This window comes from Acinonyx jubatus, chromosome B1 (assembly GCF_027475565.1).
Source record: "Acinonyx jubatus isolate Ajub_Pintada_27869175 chromosome B1, VMU_Ajub_asm_v1.0, whole genome shotgun sequence".
NCBI lineage: Eukaryota > Metazoa > Chordata > Mammalia > Carnivora > Felidae > Acinonyx > Acinonyx jubatus.
The window spans coordinates 30,143,469-30,166,782 of record NC_069382.1 but is presented as its reverse complement, the minus strand read 5'-3'; the positions used below and the strand labels follow the sequence as shown (position 1 = coordinate 30,166,782).

General features: G+C 42.0%; 2 protein-coding genes and 1 non-coding gene across 5 annotated transcripts; 1 reads left to right on the top strand and 2 right to left on the bottom strand.

Annotated features, from left to right (window-relative positions):
* Window positions 1–3,348: 3,348 nt before the first annotated feature.
* Window positions 3,349–14,211, top strand: TTI2 (TELO2 interacting protein 2). 3 transcript variants are annotated; one of them, XM_053216395.1, is made up of 8 exons: window positions 3,352–4,890; window positions 6,017–6,203; window positions 6,762–6,854; window positions 8,977–9,164; window positions 9,242–9,385; window positions 11,120–11,282; window positions 12,175–12,356; window positions 13,977–14,211. In XM_053216395.1, exons 1-7 carry the CDS (start codon window positions 4,244–4,246, stop codon window positions 12,277–12,279), a joined length of 1,527 nt encoding a protein of 508 aa, XP_053072370.1. In that variant the 5' UTR covers window positions 3,352–4,243; the 3' UTR covers window positions 12,280–12,356; window positions 13,977–14,211. The 3 variants fall into 3 exon arrangements, with proteins under 3 accessions (XP_014918155.1, XP_053072371.1, XP_053072370.1); XM_015062669.3 differs by lacking the exons at window positions 12,175–12,356; window positions 13,977–14,211 and adding an exon at window positions 11,934–12,072 and having other exon boundaries at window positions 3,349–4,890; XM_053216396.1 differs by lacking the exon at window positions 6,762–6,854 and having other exon boundaries at window positions 3,350–4,890.
* On the bottom strand, window positions 3,411–3,514 carry LOC113604738 (small nucleolar RNA U13). The gene has a single exon (XR_003426759.2). It is a non-coding gene; the product is annotated as a small nucleolar RNA U13 (small nucleolar RNA).
* MAK16 (MAK16 homolog) lies at window positions 12,695–22,935 on the bottom strand. Its single transcript, XM_015062672.3, has 10 exons — window positions 22,827–22,935; window positions 20,058–20,107; window positions 19,856–19,965; window positions 19,689–19,753; window positions 19,346–19,497; window positions 18,085–18,139; window positions 14,760–14,834; window positions 13,955–14,059; window positions 13,168–13,233; window positions 12,695–13,001 (listed from the first exon to the last, which is right to left on the bottom strand). The coding sequence occupies exons 1-10, from the start codon at window positions 22,839–22,841 to the stop codon at window positions 12,807–12,809; spliced, it is 888 nt and encodes a 295-aa protein (XP_014918158.2). The 5' UTR covers window positions 22,842–22,935; the 3' UTR covers window positions 12,695–12,806.
* Between the last annotated feature and the right edge of the window lie 379 nt (window positions 22,936–23,314).

The window sequence follows — 23,314 nt, the reverse complement described above, 5'->3', positions numbered from 1 at the left end:
TCCCATTGCACACGGTATCTGCGTGTCTCACTCTTCGTGATGCTGTTAAGATAAATCAGTGGGTTCAGGTTTTTTAGCTCCATCCAGCCATTTTGTTTCCCACTTACATTCCACCTCATACTTTTTAAATTTTTTATTTGTAAGTAATCTCCATGCCCAGCATGGGGCTCGAACTCACAACCCTGAGATCAGGAGCCACATGTTGCACCCACAGAGCCAGCCAGGCGGCCTCCACCTCATACTTTTAATAGCCATGCTGTTAAGCCATTGTTGCCTTGTCCCCGTGCTTCATTAGGAGTTGTGAAGAGTGAATCTCTAATTCTAACTTTTCTGTTGCATTTATTATCTTTTCAAACTATTTGGGTACCCCGAAATAACAGCAGAATAGAGACTTGATTTTTTCCTCTTATTTACCAGTTTTCCAAATAAAGAGTTAGTTCCTTAGGTGATACAAGGCTAAGCAATGAGGGATTTAAAAAAATATTACTACGTATTCATGGATTTCTATAGATATGTTAAGATCAAATCAGTCATTATTCTTTCTTGAGCCCAAACTATTCCATCTTTAGCCAAAGGGTGCCCCTTTCTATTTGCTCTTGGGTTCTTTTGACAAAACCTCAGTAGTATTTGATAGCTACCTTGCTTTCTGGCCTAACAAAATGTCACAGGCTCATCTTACACAATCCCTGGCCTGGTTCTGAAATCAGTCATTTCCTAAAGGGGTCTCTGTTCCTCTTCAGGGGGCAATGGCATTTAGATGATCCATTTGGACACTAGGGCTGCTCATAGCCAAGAGATTGCCATTGCTTCTTGGCCTTTTCAGTGGACACAGCCTGCATACATGCATTTTGTAGAAAGAGAAAATTTAATCATGAATTCATACTACCATTGCCAATTTAAATTTTCCATTCTACAACTTATCCCTAACATCATTGATTTTGATACCTGTATCTTTTCATCTCTCACTGAAGACCTTGATTTCCAACAATATCAATTCAATTATTTACTATTTTATTTATACATATATATATAATACAAATACACGCAATAGCACGTAAATAATACCAGTATTATTACTAACAAAGTGTTATTAAATGCAGCTTGATTTCTTGCCCATTTTTTTTATCCTTAAGATGTGTCACACTATGATTATGTAGTCAAAATAATGAGTTTTAAAGTCCGTTTCTTATATTTCCATGCAGTTATGTCAGTAACTCCTGATATACTTCGATTAATGGCTTTTTTTGTCCTTTTGCAAAATGCTTTGCTATTTTCTTTTAAAAATGTAGCATGTAAACCATTTACATGATTCCAAAGTCAAACTATAAAACACAATATATGAAAATAAGTCTAGCCCTTATTTCCATCTCTTACATCCTGTTCTTCTTATATGCAACCATTTTTATTAGTTGGTGATTTATATTTCCATTGCTTCTTCTTTAAAATGTAAGCAAAGCACACATCTTTCTTCGAAGGAAGGCAGCGTATACAGGGTCCCAGTCTTGCTTTTTTCACTTAAGGTATCCTGGAGTTTGGTGGCCTTCCACAGAGATGGTCTTCATTCTTTTGTAAAGCTTCACAGAACTGCATTGTGTAGATATACCGTGGTTTATTCAGCCAGTCTTCTGTGGATAGACACGTGAGCTCAACAAACGTTTACTGCATGGCTAAATTGTGCCAGGCACTGGGGATAAAGACATGGTCTCTGGCCTCAGGAAACTCAAGAGTGAAGAGGGGGAGGTCTCTGCAATACAGGTACTTTGCTCACAAGGGAGGGAGATCTTGGATCCACTTAGCACAAGCAGTGGGTAGAACAGGGAAAAGAGGCTGACACACAGGAGGGACACAGTAACAGTCTATTGACTGGCACTCTTGTTCCCACACGGGCCTTAATATGGGAGAATCCCCTTGGGATGAACTAGTTTTTGTCAATGTTTGAAATTACTTAGAAAATCATGAGAGCCACCAATTGGTCGGAGAAGGCAAGGCCAAATGAAAGACGCAAAGAGGAAGGTTCCTAACCACAAAATTCCCTCAAAAGAGGAAACGTAAATTAATACATAAGCTGTGGTTTAACAATTAAAAGCTACTGCCTGTAGAGAATGTAACACTCCCCAGAGCTTGCTCTAACCCTAACCCTATATGACACATATATATAACTTCTTTATTTTTCATAACAATCCTAACAAATAGGGGCTATCATTTCTCACATTTTACCGTTAAAGAAATTAAGACACAGAGAGGTTACTGGACTTTTTCTCCAAGGTCACACAGCGAGCGAACAAGGAAGGGAGCAAGGAAGACATCGCAGATAGGACACCCGCAGGTAGTGCCCTCTCCCAGGTGGGACCAAAATCCTCTAAGTCTCTCCGGATCCGAACCACTCCCAGGGGAGGAGAACCTCCCTCCTTCCGTCGCTGCAAACATACACCCCACGATCGGAAAACCCCACAGGGTTTTCTCTGGATTCTCTGGGGTGGGGGTGAGGGAGCAGGAATCCCAAAGGCAGGCGGCGACCTTCTGGGTGCGTGGCGGAGGCGCGGGGCTGCTAGCCGAGGCTCCCCCTCCGAGAAGCAGCCAAGCCTGCTCTCCGACCCCTTCCGGTGTGCGACGCCCATTTCTCCGCGCTGCCGCTCCCGCCTTGGCACCAATCAAGTCTGCTTCCCGGGCTCCTACGATGCGGGGGAAACTACCGGAAGTCACGAACAAACTCCCGAGGACAGCCACGCACCGTTAACCGCCGCTGGGGAGCCCAGGTCACCTGGGCACAATTCTACCCTCTGGGAACCCGCAGCTAGGGGACAAGCAGTGCCGACGCAACATGACACGGCGAGACAGGACACGTTCTCACACTGGGCCATGGTTGTCCAACCCGCCCCGCCTGTCTAAACCGAACCAATGACCGCTAAGTGGCTGTGGGCCCCCTGCTCGAACCTGCAGATTGTCGAGCCCGCTGGCTCGCTCCCGGCGCCGCCTGCTGCCCAGACCCAGTACTGCGCGCGGCCACACCGCAGCACAGGGCGCTCACACTCGAGAGGCGCCGCCTGCCGCCGAGAGCCCAGTACTGCGCGTGGCCACACCGCAGCGCAGGGGGCTCACACTCGAGAACCGGCCCCCGACGCCACCCGAACCACCCATTTTGCTGGAAGGCCCCCCGCGTCGGGGTGGGGGCGGTCAGACTTCAGAAGTCCATTCTCGCCGGACACTGGCAACTGACTCCCCGCAACCCACGGGTAGCCATTTAAAATCGCCGGCTCCCGGCTACTAACGTCTCGTATAGAACTAGAAAGCTTAGTGCTCGAATCCAACTGGAAAAATCAGCGTAACAACCTGCAAGCAGAATACCGATGGATATAAAGGACACTAACTTTTTGCATCACTGGAAGAGTAAAAGGATCCTCCAAAGTTCACGTCAGACGGGTAATGTGCCAGCGTCGTAACAAGGCTTAAGGGTAGCACATGTCACACAACAGCGTGAACACCCAATCATCACGCTTATGAACCACAAAAGGATCGGGGCGCGCTTCCTGTTAAGGAGTCCCGAGGATGTCCCACTGACTTTACAGAAAGGGTGACATACATAGTACTTATACACTCAGTCTCAACCGTAAAATCCTGTACACTTTTAAGACATTATCGATGTTCTTCTTTTGTTCCTACCTTACTAGATGGAAACAGAAACAAAACTAGCAAGAGGATCTATCTATGCAAATTTTTCGCCCAAACGCCACCTTTTCTGGAACCCGATTCTCTGTTGCTTTACGACAGTAGGTCGTGAAATGACGAAGTGTTGCCTCAATATCAGCGGAAGCTAGCTTTGTGCTTTGCGGCAGCGAGGATAGCTAGGTCCGGATCCTGATGAGCACAGGGCGTGCGGGAAGGTCTGGAGGTGCCCGTGGAGGTGTTCTGCTCATACCTTAGGGGGTTATTTCTTAAACTCTTAGGGTTTTGTTTTTGTTTTTAATCACCCGTTGGGAGTCTGAGATTCTCTTACTCCCAGAGAGGCTCCTTTCCCTTTCCTGCACCTTTTCCTCTACAGACTTTACTTTTATTATGCTGGTTAGACTCTTGGTCCTCCGTCCCCCGGACGTCTTGCCGTTTTATTTGGCTTTAGTTGTTTTCTTCGGGAGAATTCCAGCATCCGAGTGATCTTTCTCTAGCAGACCCCCTCCCCCCCCCCCCCACCTTGCCTCCATCTTGGTTCTCTGGGGGAGACCAGCTCATCACTGCCGCAGTCCGAGAAATGGAGCATGACCGCTCTCGGGAATCCCCATCGCGGGAAGGCACTTCCTTGCCGGGAGAGTGGCCTTCCTCGGCCCTCGGACAGTCCTTCTCCCAGATTTTGCACCGCCTTACCAGCCAGGAATCCCGACGGGGCAAGGGCAAAAGTGCAGCAGTTCAGGACCTCGGTGCTCTCATAGAAGCCACAGAACGCGATCAGTTTTTTGAGGGGAGTGGCACATCGCTCCACGGAATGCCCGAAATGCTGGGGCAGGTGGCAAAAGCCCTGGAGAAGTATGCAGCCCCACCCAAGGAGCAGGAAGGTAGAGGTCATGGTTACTCTGAAGTGGCCGAGAAAGCGGCAGCAGTTGGCTTAGTATTTCTTAAACTCTTGGGGAAATTTGAGGCGGCCAAGAATTCCTTGGTTTGCCCTAAGTGGAAGACAGGCCTACGTGACTTGGCAGGACCCATCTATATTTTTGCGGTCACACACAGCTTGGAGCAACCATGGACCAGCCCAACATCCCATGACGTTGCTGGAGAGGTGCTCGCCTTACTCCTTCAAGTTACTGAGTGTGGTTCTGTGACAGGATTTCTGCACGGAGAAAATGAAGATGAGAAAGGGAGATTTATTTTAATAATGGAACTTCTTAAAGCCGATTTGAATAAGTGAGTATTCTTGTTGAGAGAGCTACTTACTTGAGCTTCACCCTAACGTTTTAGAATGTTAGAGCTCAAAGAAACTTGAGTTTCTTCATCAGTAAGATAAAGGTGTTGTAATAGGAGATTTCTTAAGGCCCAGAAAGGTTGTGATTTGCTATAAATGACATTAGACATTGGCAAATTCTACATTAGAGCCCCGGTCTTCAGACTCCCCATTTTCTAGTGCTCTTTGCCATCCTCCTGACAACTGCCCTTGGCATTGGAAGTTCTGTCCAAATTATTTATACTGAACTTTCTTCAGTTAGGTGAGAATGGGATTTGGAGAGGATTTAAACTTAAGTGGTTTGAATTTAAACTCGGGGATCTTGAAACTCATCAACAGTTATTAGATAAGGATGGTTATTAGATATGGAAGCAGTGTTTGGGATGAAAAACACCCTATAGACTGCTGTTAGCTAAAGTATTTTCTGTCAGTTCTACCTGCTATTTTGTTAGTATTTGTAACACCAGAGTGATGAGAGAAAAAATGTGTACATAACTCTCACTTACCAGGAACTTGGAGTTCAAAGGCTTGGTTTGGAGGTAGTCTGGTACTTCTTTTTATTGCTTCTGAGTAGAACCAGGTCAGAGGGCTTCTCTGAACCTGTTTCTTTTTTTTGTAATATAAAGATAATATTATCTATTATAGAGTTATTTTGAAGGTTAGTTGAGTAAAGTGTGTAAACCCACTTTATAAGTTGTAAATTGCTGTTCAAATATTGACTCATTTACTCCCTTACAATAATTATAGTGATGCTTGAAGACATTTCCTTTACTTCTCTCCCGTGTCAGCACGTCTCCTCTGTAACCACCCACAGATTCTTTACAAGCTGTTGGTTATAAATGGATCCTTCTCATTGGATTAGCTTTAGACCCAGAGCCCTGGGTGATTATTAAATGTATTTAGTGTAAGTTATTTTGATTTAGTATGCGTAACACCAAGAGATATCTTATGGGGTATGTATTTTTTTCAAGGGCAAGATAATGCTTTATTTAGGTTGAAGAGTTTAATTTTTTTTTTTTTTTTTTTTTTTTTTTTTTGCTAGCTAACACTGTATCACTTTACTTCCTGTGGTTTCACATTTCCATATAGAGAATCCTGGAAGAATAACCCTGCCACAAAACATGTTTTCTCATGGACTCTGCAGCAGGTCCCTCGACCCTGGCTGAACCAACATCTGGAGAGGATACTTCCCCCATCGCTGCTCATCTCGGATGACTATCAAACAGAGAACAAAATACTGGGTGTCCACTGCCTCCATCACATCGTGCTTAATGTGGTGAGCGACCTCTGCACTTTGTCATCTGTGTTGATGGGACAGACTGAGTCATGATATCACTATTCTTGCCTTTTCATATTTCCTATTAACTTTCCATTAATGCCATTACGTGAAAAAAATCACTTCTTTATATTTTTTCTTTATATTTTCCTTCTGCCAGCCTAGTAGATTGTGTCTCGTAGGTAATATGTGGAAGACACCTGGGCCATGCTCACGCATGTCAAAATGAATAACCAGACCTTGAGTAATTAACAGTTGACTTTCAAGGAGCAAAAGAATGGGAAACTGAAAGGGATTACACCCAAATGCGCAAGCTGTTACTCAAGGAAACTTTTTTTTTTTCCCCTCTTAACTATGTGTTGTGGAGCTTTTAAAAAAGTATACACAGAAGTAGAGGGTGCTGTTCTGGGCCCAGCACCCTTCTGCTGCATCACTTTGCCGAGAGTGCTATTATGAATCCTTTGGTGTAATAGACCCTACGTACCCGTAATTCAAGTTTGAAAATCATCCATGGTTTGGCACCGTTAGGAAGCTTTTAACGGGGTAATTTGCTTGCAGCCAGCTGCTGATTTGCTCCAGTATAACAGAGCCCAGGTCCTGTACCACGCCCTTTTCAACCACCTGTACACACCGGAGTACCACCTCATCCAGGTAACCCTACGATTTGTTTATTGGCTGTGAGTCTCAGTTCTCAAATTCGAGTAGAAGGTGGCATTGTGCGAATAAGAATAGTTGAGCCCTTTTCCTCTCTTGGAAAATGAGGATGATAACTAAGTCAGGGCCAACTTGAAAATAAAGAGGTAGCAAATGACTCGTGAAAATGTCTCAATACTGAGCAGGCATCCACATTGCTGAGTCTCCACAGAAAAGCCAGTGTTTTATCTTCATCTGGGTCAATTACACATTATTTGAGGGTGGCTTTATGTGTGAAAAGTTCTGTTTTACTAATCTTAAGTGTTCTTCTCTGCTCCTCTCTATGAACTCACAGTTGAAACTCTAACTTGTAGGTTAGATGTTCCAGTGCCATTCTTTCATCCAATACACATTTAAACATCTACTGTGTGCTAGTAACCACTGTCCGTTCCAAGAATGAATGAATCAAATCAATGAATCTTAAAGCCTTTCTGGCTTTAAGAAACCCTTTGAGGGGCGCCTGGGTGGCTCAGTCGGTTGAGCGACCGACTTCGGCTCAGGTCATGATCTCGCGGTCTATGAGTTCAAGCCCCGCGTCGGGCTCTGTGCTGACAGCTCAGAGCCTAGAGCCTGCTTCGGATTCTGTGTCTCCCTCTCTTTCTGCCCCTCCCCCACTCACGCTCTGCCTCTCTCTCTGTCAAAAATAAACATTAAAAAAAAATTAAAAAGAAACCCTTTGGAAAGACATGTAAATAAATGAGTATTTTTACATGTCTACAGTGCAGAGTGATAAATCTATTAAAAAACATTTGTATAAAGGGCAGCACATGTCCAGCAAAAGGCAGTTAACCAGGTTTGGTGGTGTTGGGATGGTTTTAGGATTTGGGAAGGAGGTGATATTTGACGGATGAATAGAACTTTCTTAGGATGGGAGAACATTCTGAAGACAGAGAAAAGAAGTTATATAAAATCAGAGGTGGAAATAACCTTTTTTGTGCCTGCCCTCCCTTCCCTTGTCCCCCTGCCACCTTTCATTTTAAATATTAATTTAGGTATTAAATTGAGGATCCAGGTACTAAGAGCCAAAAAGTTTAGGGCTCTTTAGATGGTGGTTTAAAAACAAAACAAAACTCATAGAAAAACCAAAAATCTCAGGAGAGCTAGAAGGGAGTGCCTTGACACTGAAACTTCAGATAGGGTAGGTCAAACTGGACACAGATGAGGACCATCTTAGATTCTGTTCAGGAGTGGTTTTACTGTATGTATAACTACTGCTTAAACTTATTTAATGGCAATGGACTTAGACTCCTAAAATTTGAGTTAAAGTCTGGGGCGCCTGGGTGGCTCAGTCAGTTGGGCGTCCAGCTCGATTTCGGCTCAGGTCATGATCTCACAGTTCGGGATTCTCTCTTGCTCTCTCTCTAACCCTCCCCTCCTCAGGCTCTCTCAAAATAAATAAACATGAAAAAAAAATTAATTTGGGTTAGTCCCAGGTGTGCTCATGAAGTCCCATTTCATAGCTTAGCAAAGAACAGTCTTGAGTAGATGTTAACTTGTTTGGAGATAACATAAAACAAATTTGAAAATATAAAGTAAGGGGTGCCTGGGTGGCTCAGTTGGTTAAGTGTCCAACTTGGCTCAGCTCGTGATCTTAGTTCATGAGTTCAAGCCCCACATCGAGCTCTGTGCCAACAGCTCAGAGCCTGCAGCCTGCTTCAGATTCTGTCTCTTTCCCTCTGCGCCTCCCCTGCTTATACTCTCTCTCTCAAAAATATACACTAAAAAAAAAAAAAAAGAATATAAAGTAACATACACTTGGGGTGCCTGGGTGGCTCAGTCAGTTAAGCATCTGACTTTTGATTTTGGCTCAGGTCATGATTTCACGATTTGGGAGTTCCAAGCCCATGTTGGGCTCTGCACTGATAGCACAGAGCCTGCTTGGGATTCTGCCCCTCTCTCTCTGCCCTCCCCCACTCATGCGCTCTCTCAAAAAAAAACGTTAATAATATACACTTCCTGTGTTTTTACTAGTATCTTTCAGAATTCTATAATGTGGACCCCACGGACAGATTAATAAGGGTGCTAGACGAGTCAGTGAATGCAAATGAACGAACGCTTCTTTTCTGTTACTTCCTCCTAGGCTGTGCTCTCGTGTCTGCTGGACTTATTCCCCGTCCTGGAGAAAGGCCTGCACTGGAAGGGAGGTGGGGCTCGACCCACCACACACTGTGACGAGGTGCTGCAGTTGATCCTGACCCACATGGAGCCAGAGCACCGCCTTCTCTTACGCAGGACCTATGCAAGAAACCTGCCAGCGTTTGTGAAGAGGCGAGTGCCCGGCTGCTGGTCTGGCCGCACCCCTCAAGTTCATCTCTGTGGTGCCACATCTTCTCTTCCCTTTTCAGGTTGGGGATCCTAACTGTCCGGCACTTGAAGAGGCTGGAGCGAGTCATCATCGGCTACCTGGAGGTTTACGATGGGCCAGAGGAGGAGGCTAGACTGAAGACACTGGAAACCTTAAAACTTCTCATGCAGTACACTTGGCCCAGGTAAAACAGCCAAGCAGGGAGGTGGGCCAAGAGGGACAAAACTCAGCCAGTTTTCACTTCAGAACTTGTCCAGGTATACTTTCAGTACAAAGTATTAAGGACAGGCCTGTTTTTACATTGCTATTGAATTTTGAACTGAAGTTGCATTGAAAAGATAAAATACACCCATTGTTACTTCAGGTGTATATCCCTCAATTTATAATGCCTATTAGAATTTCTGAGTCCACTTAGAAGTGCTGTAATAGACATGCTTAACTTTGTTCACCCTAAGGTTTTTGAAATCTAATTGAGAACAGAGACCTTCATAGCTCATTACTGAACATGTGTGGAGCAGTGACCAGGAGAATACTGAGAATATCATTGCTTAGAAAGCATTCCAACTCCGGCTTGAGGTGGTGTCAGGAACAATAAAGTGGAAGGGAAACATGTTAAGTCAGCAAAATACTTTCTTGCATCAACAAAGTTTAATTCAGCTGGAGTCCAGTGCTCTAACATCTGTATCTGTTCTGAACCATAGTACTCTCATTTCCTTAGGATGTATCCAACCTTTTCCCTTAGTTACATCTGGAACTGGACTGCTTTGGTTTACTTACAGTCTTTCTCCTCCACTGAACTGTAACACCACTACTTTGGTATATTGAGTATATCAAAGTTTAACCAGTACCTGGTTCTTAAATACACAAATATTTGAAGAATGAATAGACTAAAATAGACTGAATAGATGGATGAAAGAAATTGAATCCAGTTAGCATTGGCAGGCCTTTAAAGAGCAGAGACTAAGCTTCCAAGTCAGGATTGGCAAGCCCAAGTAGGAAGGTGAGAAAATCAGTGCCCTGTATGGCACGAGGGGGGGGCTGGGGAGTGGGAAACAGCAGGTTTTATGTTGACGATAGGTGGAGGACTGAGCAGCAAACAGTATAGGAAATCGTTAAGTACTTACTAGATCAAGGGATGTAAACTTTTATTCTCCCAGTCACATTTCTGTCCAGAGATAATGGTGTACTGTGCATATTTTTGCACTACAAGTTCCATTATTGTTCAGCTTCTATTAAGGCTTTTAAGGTTTTTTTGTTTTGTTTTGTTTTTTTGTTGTAAGAAAAACTACATACAGTTTGCCATTTAAAATGGATTCAGTGGCATTAAGTACCTTCACGATTTTGTACAACCATCACCACTGTCCTTTTCCAGAACTTTTTTTCATCAAAATAAAAACTTTCAAAAATGCTAAGAAGTTGAAGTTAAATGGGCTGGGCTTAACTGAGGGTAAAAGCTAGGATCTGGAATTAAAATAACAGAAAATTCTAATTACAGTTAGGTCCCAGAAGCCAAGCATATTTCACTTCATTTTAAATTTCCAGGCCTATGACTGTATAAGTTAAAGGACTGTGGGCCATCTCCTGTTCTCTGGCCCAAAGTAAAAGCCCCTGGTAAGGGGAGATCCCACTTCTCACTTTCCAGGTGGGGTGATTTCCTTACAGTAGAACCAAGCTTCTGGCTTGGCAGGCCAGAGTATGTGTATTGGAGCCATGCTGCAGAAAAAAGGGCTCAAAATGAGTTCAGAAATCTGGCGTCTGGTCTCTAGTTCTGCTTCCAGCTCCCTGGTCTCCTAAGTCATTTAACTTCAGTTCCTTCATTTAGGAAATGAGGGCTTTACAACTTAGATGGCCTTGGAAGTTTCAGTTTTAATATCCTGATTTTAGAGTATGAATGTAACTTTTTTCTTCCTGATTCCAGAGTTTCCTGTAGACGTGTGGTCTTATTGAAGGCTCTCTTGAAACTGATCTGTGATGTAGCAAGGGATCCAAACCTTACACCTGAGCCTGTTAAGAGCACCTTGTTAGAAGAGGCCACAGATTGCCTGATTCTCCTGGACCACTGTTGTCAAGGACAAGTGAAGGTAAGAGTCTGCAACCTGGTCCTTAGGAAGCTCCTATGATTGATTATAATTTACTGTTCACATGCCTGACCAAGTCTGTAAATGAACATGCATGGTTCAGGTTTTCACCTGGGAGCCCTCTAACCTTCAATAAAGGCGGATTAACTTATTCAGCTTTTAAAGCTATTCAGAGGTATTTAGGCCAAAAGGCAAGAGGCTCAGGAGATGTCTCTGGGGTGAGGATAGACAATGGGCAAAAGACTAAGAGTTCTTAAAATTTAAGTTCTGTTATATCTGATTTTTTTTTTTTTAAGGATGAAATAATGAGCTATAAGCCACCAAGAAGTAATAATATAGAGTAATTCAGATCCCAGAAATGTTTCCAGTTTTTCCAGGGCACCTGTATTTTTATTTATCCTCACTCTTCCACATGGGAATTCTTTAGTTTCACATGCCACAAAAGTTAACTTGTCATAGCCAAAGCATATAATGGCTGTGTGTATATTTACATATATTTATAAACTATTGCCTCATTTCTTATCCCACTTAGAAATCTTCAGGTTATAAAGCAGCATGAAAAAAATTCATATCCTAACAATATTTATTGAGTATTGTTTGTTGTGTTATCAGTTTATTCAAATTACTTTGTATTGGCTCTTTAATCTCTGGCAGTTTTCAAGTCCTGGATCCAATCTAATTTGCATTGGCTGGGATCAGTCTGCTGCTTCCTGAGCCAGCAGGACATCTGCCCACATGCCAACACAGCTTTTAAAATTACACCTGTTCCATGAACTGTTCCCTAGTCTCATCCATTCTTTCTTTCTTTGAATATGGTACCAAGAAACAAGAACCAAGGTAAAAGGAACAGAAGTATCAATTAAAAAGAAAAAGCCCGTTTGGTTTCATATTTCAGGGTCTCCTGGTCAAAATTCTCCAAAGCTGTGAAGACAGCAAGGTGGTGAACTGTATCAGAAAAGTCCAGCAGGTTTCCGAAGGCACGCCCTACGATGGAACTTAAGATTTGTCTTACTTTCCTAAAACAGGAAGACTTTTCTTCTTGTTCCAACTGTATACATGGAATCATTTAAGAAAAAAAGGTATTTTTACACTCAACAGTGTAACTTAGTTCTTTTTCCTTCTTTTATTCCCACAGAAGTAGGGAAAGGAGAACAAGAAAAAATTGAAATCTGAACATTTCTAAATAAAGTTGAGGGGGGGTGGGGGAGAAGGATACCAAGGAAAACAGGTGGGTAGCATTTAAAATTTAGAAATATTTACACCCACAGATTCATCTGTTAAGCTTCTTGGGCTCAAGCTGTTACTTCAGAACATATGCCAACACTATAAAAATACTCTGTTCACAACTTAAGGCTTTCTCCACTCCCAGATTTCCTTGCCCCACAGAAGCAGCATAAATATTAAAGACACAAATATTGTGTGAAATACTGTATGAAAGAGCAAAACCTGGAGGTATATACGTGGTTAAGGTAAAAGAAAGGAGGATACTGAAAATGTTCAGTCCTGTTGCAGATGTCTGAAGGGAAGTCATGTGGTTTTGGCCTTGGCCACAGGCTCTGTCTCCTGCTCATACTCTATCTCTACGTAGGCTCGTTTCCTCCGCAAAGGTCCTTTCAAGGGTGTTTTGCCTTTATGTGTGGCATCAAGGGCCTTTTCTTCTTCCTCACTGGAGGATTTATCATCCTGATCTTCATCACTACTGGCATCCAGCTTATCCATATCCTGATATGGAGAGAGGAAAAAAAGAGAGAAAATGCTAGATGCATCTCCCAAACTCCTTTCATCGTCCTCTCAATTTAGAACTAGGCAATTTATCTGCCTCTGTGTGTGTTCAGAAACGTTCTGTTCTCTGAAGGTCATAGGTCAATTTTTTGCCCATAAATCTCACCTCAAAATCACTTATGTCACTCTCATCCACCTCATCATCTTCCACAAACTCTCTCTTTCCCACATCCTAAAACAAAAACATAACTGTTAAGTTGAAAATACAGAATGAAAATTCAGCTCACACATCTAATTCTATTCTTTGATAAATGCAACAGTAACAAACAGAATCATAGTCTACTTACTTAGTCCCAACCAAAATCTAATTATTTCCAAGTTTAATACTTCTGAATTAAAACATTTTAGGGATATCAATTCTCATGCCTCATACAAATCATTAGATCATTTTAATTTGCTAAAAAAAAAAAAAAGTACATTAGAAAGGCTTTACAAACACTTAAATCTATTAATTTCAAATATCAAAAAAGGGTCACTACTAGGAAAAGTACACCTATGTGCCTGTATGAGCGCACCATGTGATTAGCAATTACCTGCTAAATCTGGCCTTTTTCTAAAAGACTATCACTCAAGTACCTCCCCTATGTTAATAGTGAAATTAAATCCTGTATAAATTTCAGGTTCCTGAATGGTATATTCTGTCAGCTGATGAGGATTCTTCATTTGTCCCCTTGCAGGAAAAATCTCAGAATGCCAATAAATAAGATTAAAATCCAACGTGTTAATAGTTTGTTGACTGAACTAAAATTAATCTCATGATAGAAAAAAAAGGACCAAATAATTATTTTTGGGTAGGGGAGTGAAAATGCTGTTCTGTCACTCAAGTACATATAAAGAGATCTAGGTCTACAGGTTACTGCTTCGGGAAGCACAAACGAACAAACAAGGCTTACTTCTTCATCATCTTTTTCCTCAGCATCTGAAGAGTCACTCTCTGCCTCCTGCTGTTCCAGGGCCTTGTCGAAGGCATGAATGGGGAAGTTGTAGATGTCGCCATACTGAAGAACATAAATACAGACTGGCTTTAACAACATCTGGATTTTACACTTGAAGTCCACTGTCCGATGACATACTGTTTTCTCCTCAGTGATTAAATGAGAATACTTAATGTGATGGATAATAATTTTTCTATATTAATTTCAAGCCTAGAGCCAACAGTGTCTTTACAAGCCCATTTCTGACATTTAAGTAATCAGTGGTTAATACCAAACACTATACACTTAGTAGTTTATAAAATCAGTGGGTTGGAACAAATGTAAATTTGCTGATAGGAAATAATACGGGAAAAATAAGTTCTATCCATTTTGTCTCATAAATGACATTAATTTTTAAGAAGATTTAACTCCTTTTAAAGAACCTTAGACTAAGGTAATATGCAGGAGGATCAGAACTGCATGCCTTTTCTTATCTAGAGCTCTGAAACCGTTGCGTCAGGAACAGGAGTTCACAGTATGGTGCAAAGGGAAAGGTCTCTTTGCTGGATGGAACATCAAGGGTAACCAGGGCACCTTTCATGTTCATGTTCACGAACTAAGACGGGGAAGCCAAGGTCTGTATATTTGTTCTATTCCAGGAACAAAATCAAGGTGAAGATCTTTCTGGCATCTCTGAAAGTAAAACACACTTCCCACTATTTCCTAGCATGATGTTACTGTCTAAAAAGTGAAATTTATATCCCAAACTTCCTAGCTTTCTCACCGTATCTTGTTTCAGTCGCTCCAGCAATTCCTTTTCAATGGCATTGTCCAGCTGAGCAGCTATTAATGCCTTTTCCTGTAACAGAAAAATTTGAGTAAACCCATTTACTTCCTTAGTACTCATTTTTCAGCCTGTAGAAGTAAAAAAAAAAAAAGAAAAAAAATGTTATTTAAAAAAAAAAATCACTTTTTTCCCCTCTTGCGTTAGAAAAAAATCACATACCACGATCAAGTGGGATTTATTCCCAGGATGCAAGAGTGGTTCCACATTCACAAAATAACATGATACATACGTATCATTAGGAGAAACGATAAAAACCATATTATCATTTCAATAGATGCAGAAAAAGCATTTGACAAAGTACAGCAACCATTCGTGATAAAAACCCTCTGTAAACTAGGTCTAGAGGGAACATATCTCAACATAATAAAGGCCTTATTTGAAAAACACACAGCCAACATCATCATCAATGGGGAACAAGGCAAGGATGTCCACTCTCACCACTTTTATTCAATATAGTACTAGAAGTCCTAGCCACAGCCATCAGACAACAGAAAGAAAGAAAAGGCAACCAAATTGGTAAGGAAGAAATAAAATTCTCATTATATGCAAATGACATGACACTGTATATATAGAAAACCCTGAAGGCTCCACCAAAAAACTACTAGAACTGATCAATGAATTCGGTAAAGTCACAGGATACAAAATCAATGTACAGAAATCTGTTGCATTCCTATACACTAACAATGAAGCAGCAGAAAGTAAAATTAAGAAAACAATCTCATTTACAATTACATCAAAAATGATAAAATATCTAGGAATAAACTTAACCAAAGAGATGAAAGACCTGTATTCTGAAAACTATAAAACACTAATAAAAGAAATTCAAGATGATGCAAAAAAATGGAAAGACTCATGGGGCTGGAAGAGCAAATCTTGTTAAAATGTCCACACACCAAAGCAATCTACACATTTAATGCAATTTCTATCAAAATACCAATAGCATTTTCACAGAACTAGAACAAATAGTAAAACCACAGAAGACCCTGAACAGGCAAAGCAATGTTGAACAAGAAAAAACTGAAGGTATCACAATTCCAGATTTCAAGTTATATTACCAAGCAGTAGTAATTAAAACAGTATGATACTGGCATAAAAATAGACACATAAGGGGAGCCTGGGTGGCTCAGTCGGTTAAGCGTCCGACTTCGACTCAGGTCACGATCTCGCGGTCCATGAGTTTGAGCCCTGCGTCGGGCTCTGGGCAGATGGCTCAGAGCCTGGAGCCTGCTTCAGATTCTGTGTCTCCCTCTCTCTCTGCCCCTCCCCCGTTCATGCTCTGTCTCTCTCTGTCTCAAAAATAAATAAACGTTTAAAAAAAATTAAAAAAAAAATAGACACATAAATCAGTGGAATAAAACAGAAAACCCAGAAAAAAGTTTACAATTATATCATCAATTAATCTTTGACAAAGGAGAATTAAAATATTCAACAGGAAAAAGTCTCTTCAATAACACTGTTGGGAAAACCGGAGAGCCACAGGCAAAAGAATGAAATTGGACCCCTTCCTTTCACCATACACACAAAAATAAACTCAAAATGGATTAAAGACCTAAATATGAGACCCAAACCATAAAAATCCTTGAAGAGAGAACAGGTGGTAATCTCTGACATTGGCCATAGCAACATTTTTCTAGATATGTCTCCTGAGGCAAGACAAATACATGCAAAAATAAATTACTGAGATTATATTAAAATAAAATATTTCTGTACAGTGAAGGAAACAATCAACAAAACTAAAATGCAACCTACTCGATGGCAGAAAATATCTGCAAATGACATATCTGATAAAGGGTTAGTATATAAAGAACTGATACTACTCAATACCCAAAAACAATCCAATTTAAAAATGGGCAGGGGCACCTGGATGGCTCAGTTGGTTCCGTGTCCGACTTCAGCTCAGGTCATGATCTCATGGTTCGTGGGTTTGAGCCCAGCATTGGGCTCTGCACTGGCAGTAGGGAGCCCCCTCGGGATTCTCTCTCTCTCTCTCCCTCTGTCCCTCCCCCCAACTTGCATGCGAGCACACACACACACACACTCACTCACTCTCTCTCTCTCAAAATAAACTTAAAAAAAAAATAAAAATGGGCAGAAGACATGAACAGACATTTCATCAAAGATACCAGCTGGCCAAAAGACACGTGAAAAGATGCTCAACATCACTCATCAGGGAAATGCAAATCAAAACCACAATGAGGTATCACCTCACACCTGTCAGAATGGCTAAAATCAAAAACACAAGAAACATCAAGTGTTGGTGAGGATGTGGAGAAAAAGAAACCCTTTTGCACCGTCGGTGGGAATGCAAACTGGTGTAGCTGTTGTAGGAAACAGTATGGGAGAGCCCTCAAAAAGTTAAAAACGGAACTACACTACAATGCAGGCAATGCACTACTGGGTATTTACCCCAAAAAACGAAAACACTAATTCAAAGGGTTACACACACCCTTCTGTTTATGCCAGCATTATTTACAATAGCCAAAATATGGGAGCAGCCCAAGTGTACGTCGATTGATGAATGGATAAAGAGAAAGTGGTATTTAAGAAACAAAACAAACAAGGAAAAAAAAAAGACAAACAGATCCTTAACTATACAAAACTGATGGTTACCAGAGGGAAGGTGGGTTGGGGGGAATGGGGGAAAGAGGGAATGGGAATTAGAGAGTACATTTACCATGGAAAAAAAAAGAAAAAAGAATGCTCAAACCCTGCTTTGAGTAGTATGCAATGTGTAAGATTAACAACATACCAAAATTCTGATTTCTCTCTCTTTTAATGTTTGCTTTTGAGAGAGAGAGACAGAATGTGAGCAGGGGAGGGGCAGAGAGGGAGACAAAGAACCTGAAGTGGGCTCCAGGCTCCAAGCTGTCAGCACAGAGCCTGATGCAGGGCTCGAACTCACAGACCTCAAGATTATGACCAGAGCCAAAGTTGGACACTTACCTGACTGAGCCACCCAGGTGTCCCCCAAAATTCTGATTTCTAAAATACTTAACTTCAAGAATCTCAGACAAGGTACTTCTCTGTTCTCCATTAAATATATCTCCAAGAACCCTTATTTTAACCTGCCCTGAAAATCATAATCTTAAAATACGAATATCCAATATCTTATGCAACTAATACTGTTATCTATTAGCGAACCACTACCCAAGGCCCAAACAGTTCACAGGAAATGGTGACTGAATCTTTCTCATGATCCCTACCTATAGAGTCCTACCCTCAATGAGATACAGAAGCTATGAATACAAGAAGGGTAAGTTACCTCTCTTCTTTTTTCCCTCCGCTCCACCTTCTTACTCAAGGGAACAAGCTTCCTCCTATGGAAAATAAAACACATTATCAGAAAACCCAAGGGCATGTTTTGTGTGTTCCTTTAAAAAAATGAGAAAATAGGAATGGAGTTGATTTTGTAGGGCTCAGCTCAATATAGCTAACATTATGTACCTGTAATTCCCTAAGTAGTTAATACTACAAGTCACACATTTTTACACATATTTTTATGCTTATTTTACTTTTTGTTTTCTTTGAGCATTCTGAGACTTCTGAGGGCACTCACCATGCTTCATGATTAATGCTTCAGTTAACTAAAATAATTTTCTGTAGGGATGCTTGGGTGGCTCAGTCGGGTAAGTGTCTCACTTTGACTCGGGTCACAATCTCCCGTGAGTTCAAGCCCCGCATGGGGCTCACCACTGTCAGTGCAGGGCCTGCTCCGGGTCTTCTGTCCCCTGCCCCTCTCTCTGCTCCCCCCCTCGACCCCCAACTCTCACATGCTCTCTCTCAAAAACAAACATAAAAAAAACTGTCTGTAGAAGACTGTCACCTTTAGCTTTCTCTGCAGGTCACAACGAGAAAGTATTAGGACGTAGCACTCCTTAGTAAGATATCCAATTAATTCCATGGATTTCATATCACTTTTTAAAATTAATTTTCGGTGAACCCAGAGTAAAGTTCTGACATTCTTATTTATCCCCATTTTTTAGGTCATTGTTAAATCCCTAATTTTATGATTGTGTCAAGGAGTTATACAATTTTCTGAAGCTGATTTTCAGACAGGGAGGAGATCATCAAGTTCTACTATATTGTTTTTTATTTTTGTTTAAGTTTATTTTTATTTATTTTGAAAGAGAGAGCGCAAGTGAACACGTATGTGCGAACAGGGGAAAGACAGAGAGGGAGAAAGAGAGAATCCCAAGCAGACTCTGCCCTGTCAGCATGCAGCCCGACATGGGGCTTGATCCCACAAACCGAGAGATCATGACCAGAGCGGAAATCAAGATTCGGATGCTTAACCAACTGAACTACCCAGGTGTCCCCCCGACCCCCACACTGTTTTTTAAAAAGATCAAAGGGCACAACTTTAATCAGAGGTAAAGTTTCTTCGTAGCATATCATACAAGGTTACTGAAATTCAATTTAGTAAGAACCATTACTAGACATTTAAGAGTCTCTCCATAAAATGATCCAAGGAAAGACAGACTTAAAAAAAATACACATAATAGATGAATGATTTAAATACTCACTGTCGCTTTAATGTAAGTTTTCTAATTCGAATTAGGTACTGGGTGATCTTGGTGAATCTCTGCTTACACTTGTGTCGAATGAAACGGGGCCAGTAAATCAGATTTTCATCTATTTGCTCCAGTGCTCTCTCATAGTTTTTATGAAGCCGGACCTATAAACAGAAAAGGAAAGCTTGAAGAGTGAGGGTAAATGATTAGGTGGGCCTTCACTGCTATGATACCCAGGGGCCTAATGAGGTTGGCTTCAAAAGTTTAATGTAGCTATGGTCAAGGAAGAGAGAAAAGCATGTGGCAGTTTTGTTATTGATCAAGGGTCACTGTCATTTTATGTCCTAAGTCTTACCCGTTCCCAGAGCCGCCTAGGAAAAGCTGCTCGTTCTATAACCTTCATATACAAGTAGCACTGTCCTGCAAGGTAAAGTAAATACCGTTAATATTACAGAGAGACGAAAGAATATCCTTTTAAAAGCTGTTGGCTAGTTCTCATGGAAGTTCAAACTAAAGAGTTACCTTTCTCTTCTTTGATAGTGGCATACTGACTGTTTGCCAGGGGACAAGACGACCGATTACACAGTCCAGTCAGGCTGTATTCATTTCTGCAAAAACTCTGAGTCTTGGTTCTAGAATGAGAGGGAAAGAGCAAAAATTGTAAGAGGGGTTAACAAGAGGACAGCTGAAGGAATCTTTGCCCAAGTTGCAAATCTAGACTCACCTTATTTTGAAGGAACAAAATTGCTTGTTTCCGAGTGTGTCCCAGATAACCTGCAAGACAAGGTAAGAACACATTTCAATTGCTCTGACCCAACAGGTGGGAGTATTAACCCAGGAAAACACAGTGCCCTGGTTTACTTAGGAGGTCTCAAAGGAGTCTTTGAGGAATGAGAGGAGGAAGACATGCTTTGTAAAACAGTTTGATCTGTGGGGGCACCAGGGTGGTTCAGTTGGTTAAGCACTGGACTCTGGATTCCACCTGCTCAGGTCATGTTCTCACGGTTTGTGAGTTCAAGCCTCGAGACAGGCTGTGCTGACGTCACAGAGCTTGCTTGGGATTCTCTCTCAGTGTCACCCTCCTCTACTCCTGCTCTTTCTCTCAAAATAAATAAATATTTTAAAAATGTCTGATTTGTTTTCTTTTTATGCAGATTCTTGTAGGGAAAAAAAATACAAATTATCAGTAACCACAACCCCTTCACCCACAGATAAAACTTCATTAGAATTTTGTAAATATTTTCGAATTTTTTCTATATATGCATTCCAGCAACAGTATGCCTATATGTATATTTTTAACAAAAATGAGATACTAATTTTGTGACTTTCTTAATATGTTCATTACCCATTGTAAAAGGCTGCACAGAACTAAATTGTTGCATATATGTACCATAATTTCATCTCATCTGGGCAAAGAAAATCATCTACTGCTATCCTCTATTAACTAATGTGTTCTTTATTCATTCAGCATTGATGGTATACTTAATTTATGTAAGGCACTGACAATCCTAAAACCTGACACACAGGAGGCACTCAAGTATTTGTTGAATGAAGCAAGGTAGTGTCCTTAAACAGTTTTACCTCTCTACTTAGGGAGAAAGAAATGTAAACAAAGCATCACAAAGCACTAGTCTAAGTGCCACAAAAGAAGTTTGTAAGAGCCTTTAAGTGGGCTGCCCCGAGGAACTGGGAAAGGCTTTAAAGCAGCTAAAGTAGTTAAAGCCTAATACATAAAGAAATGTAAACAAACAACAACATTTTTGGAATTTTATAGGATGTGTGTTTGGCAGGCGATGATAGGAAACAGGTAGGAGGAAATGAAACTGGGAAAGTAGGAGTTAATTCTGGCTTGTGGCTTTATTTATTATTATTTTTTTTAATGTTTATTTATTTTTGAAGGAGAGAGAGAGACAGTGTGAGTGGGGGAGGGGCAGAGAGAGAGAGGGAGACACAGAATCCGAAGAAGGCTCCAGGCTCTGAGCTGTCAGCATAGAGCCCGACAAGGGGCTCGAACTCACAAACTGTGAGATCATGACCTGAGCTGAAGTCGGACGCTTACCCGACTGAGCCACCCAGATGCCCCAGGCTTGTGGCTTTAAATGTCATCTGTAAGTTGATGACTCCCAAGTTGTCATCTCCTGGTCAGACTTCTCACCTGAGCTACAGACTTGTATATACATTTAACTGCCTACTTGACATCTCCACTTAGAAGCCTGAAAGGCCTCATACACATTAACATGTCCACACCCCTTAAAAGAATACTGTGTTCCTTCCCCATCTCCATAAATAAAACCACCAATGAACTATTCGAAATCCTTTGATTTCTCCCTTTTCCTCATCATTGAATCCATCACATAGTCTTTTTGGTTATACTGATAATACAGATCTCAAATGCATCCACTTCTTTTCATCTCCACCATTACAACCAGGGTTGAAACTATTTTCATCATGCTCTAGTTTCCTTGCTCTTATGCTTTCTCTCCTTGAAAAGACTATCACAAAACTAGACAACTTTTCACAAAAGTCAGATGTCATTTCCCATTAAAAGCCCTAAAAGACACTACATGATCTTGTCCCGCAAACATATCTAACTTCATTATCTCTCTCTCTTCCCTGGATTCCTATAGCACAGGTCACATCAATATTCTTTAATACAGTCCTTCTCTCTTATATCCAGACCTTTGTATTGTACTGTTCCTACTGCCCAGATATTTTGCTTTTCCCTCAGCCCCTCAATGACGGTTCATTCTCATCTTTTAGATCTCAGCTCAAATGTCTTTTATTCAGAGAAACCTTCCCACAACAGCTTTGTCTGAAGTGGTCTCTCCTAATTACTCTCTCCTTCATCAACTTTGGTCTTCTTTTCACAGTATTATTACACAGTACGATGGTTTTAAATATGTTCACTTGTTTACCATCTGTCTCCTCCACCAGAGTGCTCCAGAAAAGCAGAGGTCTTTTGTCTGGCTTATTAAAAACCAAATCTCCAGTAATTACCACACTGCCTGGCACACAGCGCTTCTGTATTTCCCAGGACTAATTAAATGAACGGAGGATGCTTCCAAAAATTATGGCGTGGGCAGACCATGAACAAATGTAAGGAAAATCCTAACACAGGAAAAAAAAGATTATAAAGGAACGTGAACACGGAAGAATGGGATCTGGAAATCTGAAGTCTAAACTTAGCTATACCATCCCCAACCTCACCTCCACCCGCGCCTCCCACGTCCAGAGACACCATAGGCAAAGTCCTTCATTGTTGGGCACCAGGGACTGAATAAGCCAGCCCTATGGACTGGCGCTGTTCTGGCCCCTTCACCCCGCTGAGGCAGCGCTCGAGATCCCGGGTAGACACGTGAGAGCCCCACGCTCGGAAACCGGGGTTCCGGCAGCCTCGGTTCCGGAGCGACACGAAGCTAATGGGCCAGCTAAGTGTTGCTGCTGATCCCCCTAAAGCAGGAGAACCCAGGTGGCAGAGAAACAGGACACTCACATCATCTGACTGCATAGCGTCGGCAGCTCAGCGTGCAAACCCGGCCAAATCTGGGGGGCAACCATGCTTCTTCCGGAAAATCACTTCCGGAAAGCCTAGTCTCACCTATCGCGAGAATTCTGATTTTCCCGGCTTGCACAGCGCCCCTTGGCGGTCTAACTTCCGCGCGCATCTCCAAGTCCTGCGCCACGTCCGGACTGTCACCGTGCGCTCCCGCTGCCCTGTAGGTCTTGTTCCAGCTCTCACCCTGGGACAGTAAACCCGGCTAGGAGGCCCTTGCCACCCCGCGCAGGAGTCGGTCGAGTCCTGGAGCGCAGAGGCCGAGGTCCATGGGCGCGCCGTGATCCAAAGCGCGAGTTGTGATTGCCCCTGAAGATTGGCTGTCCCTCCCCGGCCGCCGGGCGTCCTCGGTCTCGGAGTGCGCCCGGGAAAGCGCGGACCGCCTCCCCCCGGTCCTTAGCGCCTGGAGGCCGGGGCTGCGTTGTCTT

Coding starts and splice junctions, on each gene's coding strand:
- TTI2 (XM_053216395.1), top strand. CDS start 4,244: ATGGAGCATGACCGCTCTCGGGAATCCCCATCGCGGGAAGGCACTTCC. Junction 9,165..9,241: donor CTGCCAGCGTTTGTGAAGAG/GCGAGTGCCCGG, acceptor TTCCCTTTTCAG/GTTGGGGATCCTAACTGTCC. Junction 11,283..12,174: donor GTTGTCAAGGACAAGTGAAG/GTAAGAGTCTGC, acceptor TTCATATTTCAG/GGTCTCCTGGTCAAAATTCT.
- MAK16 (XM_015062672.3), bottom strand. Junction 13,234..13,954: donor AGGAAAAAGATGATGAAGAA/GTAAGCCTTGTT, acceptor TTTTTGTTTTAG/GATGTGGGAAAGAGAGAGTT. Junction 13,002..13,167: donor GTGACATAAGTGATTTTGAG/GTGAGATTTATG, acceptor TCTCCATATCAG/GATATGGATAAGCTGGATGC.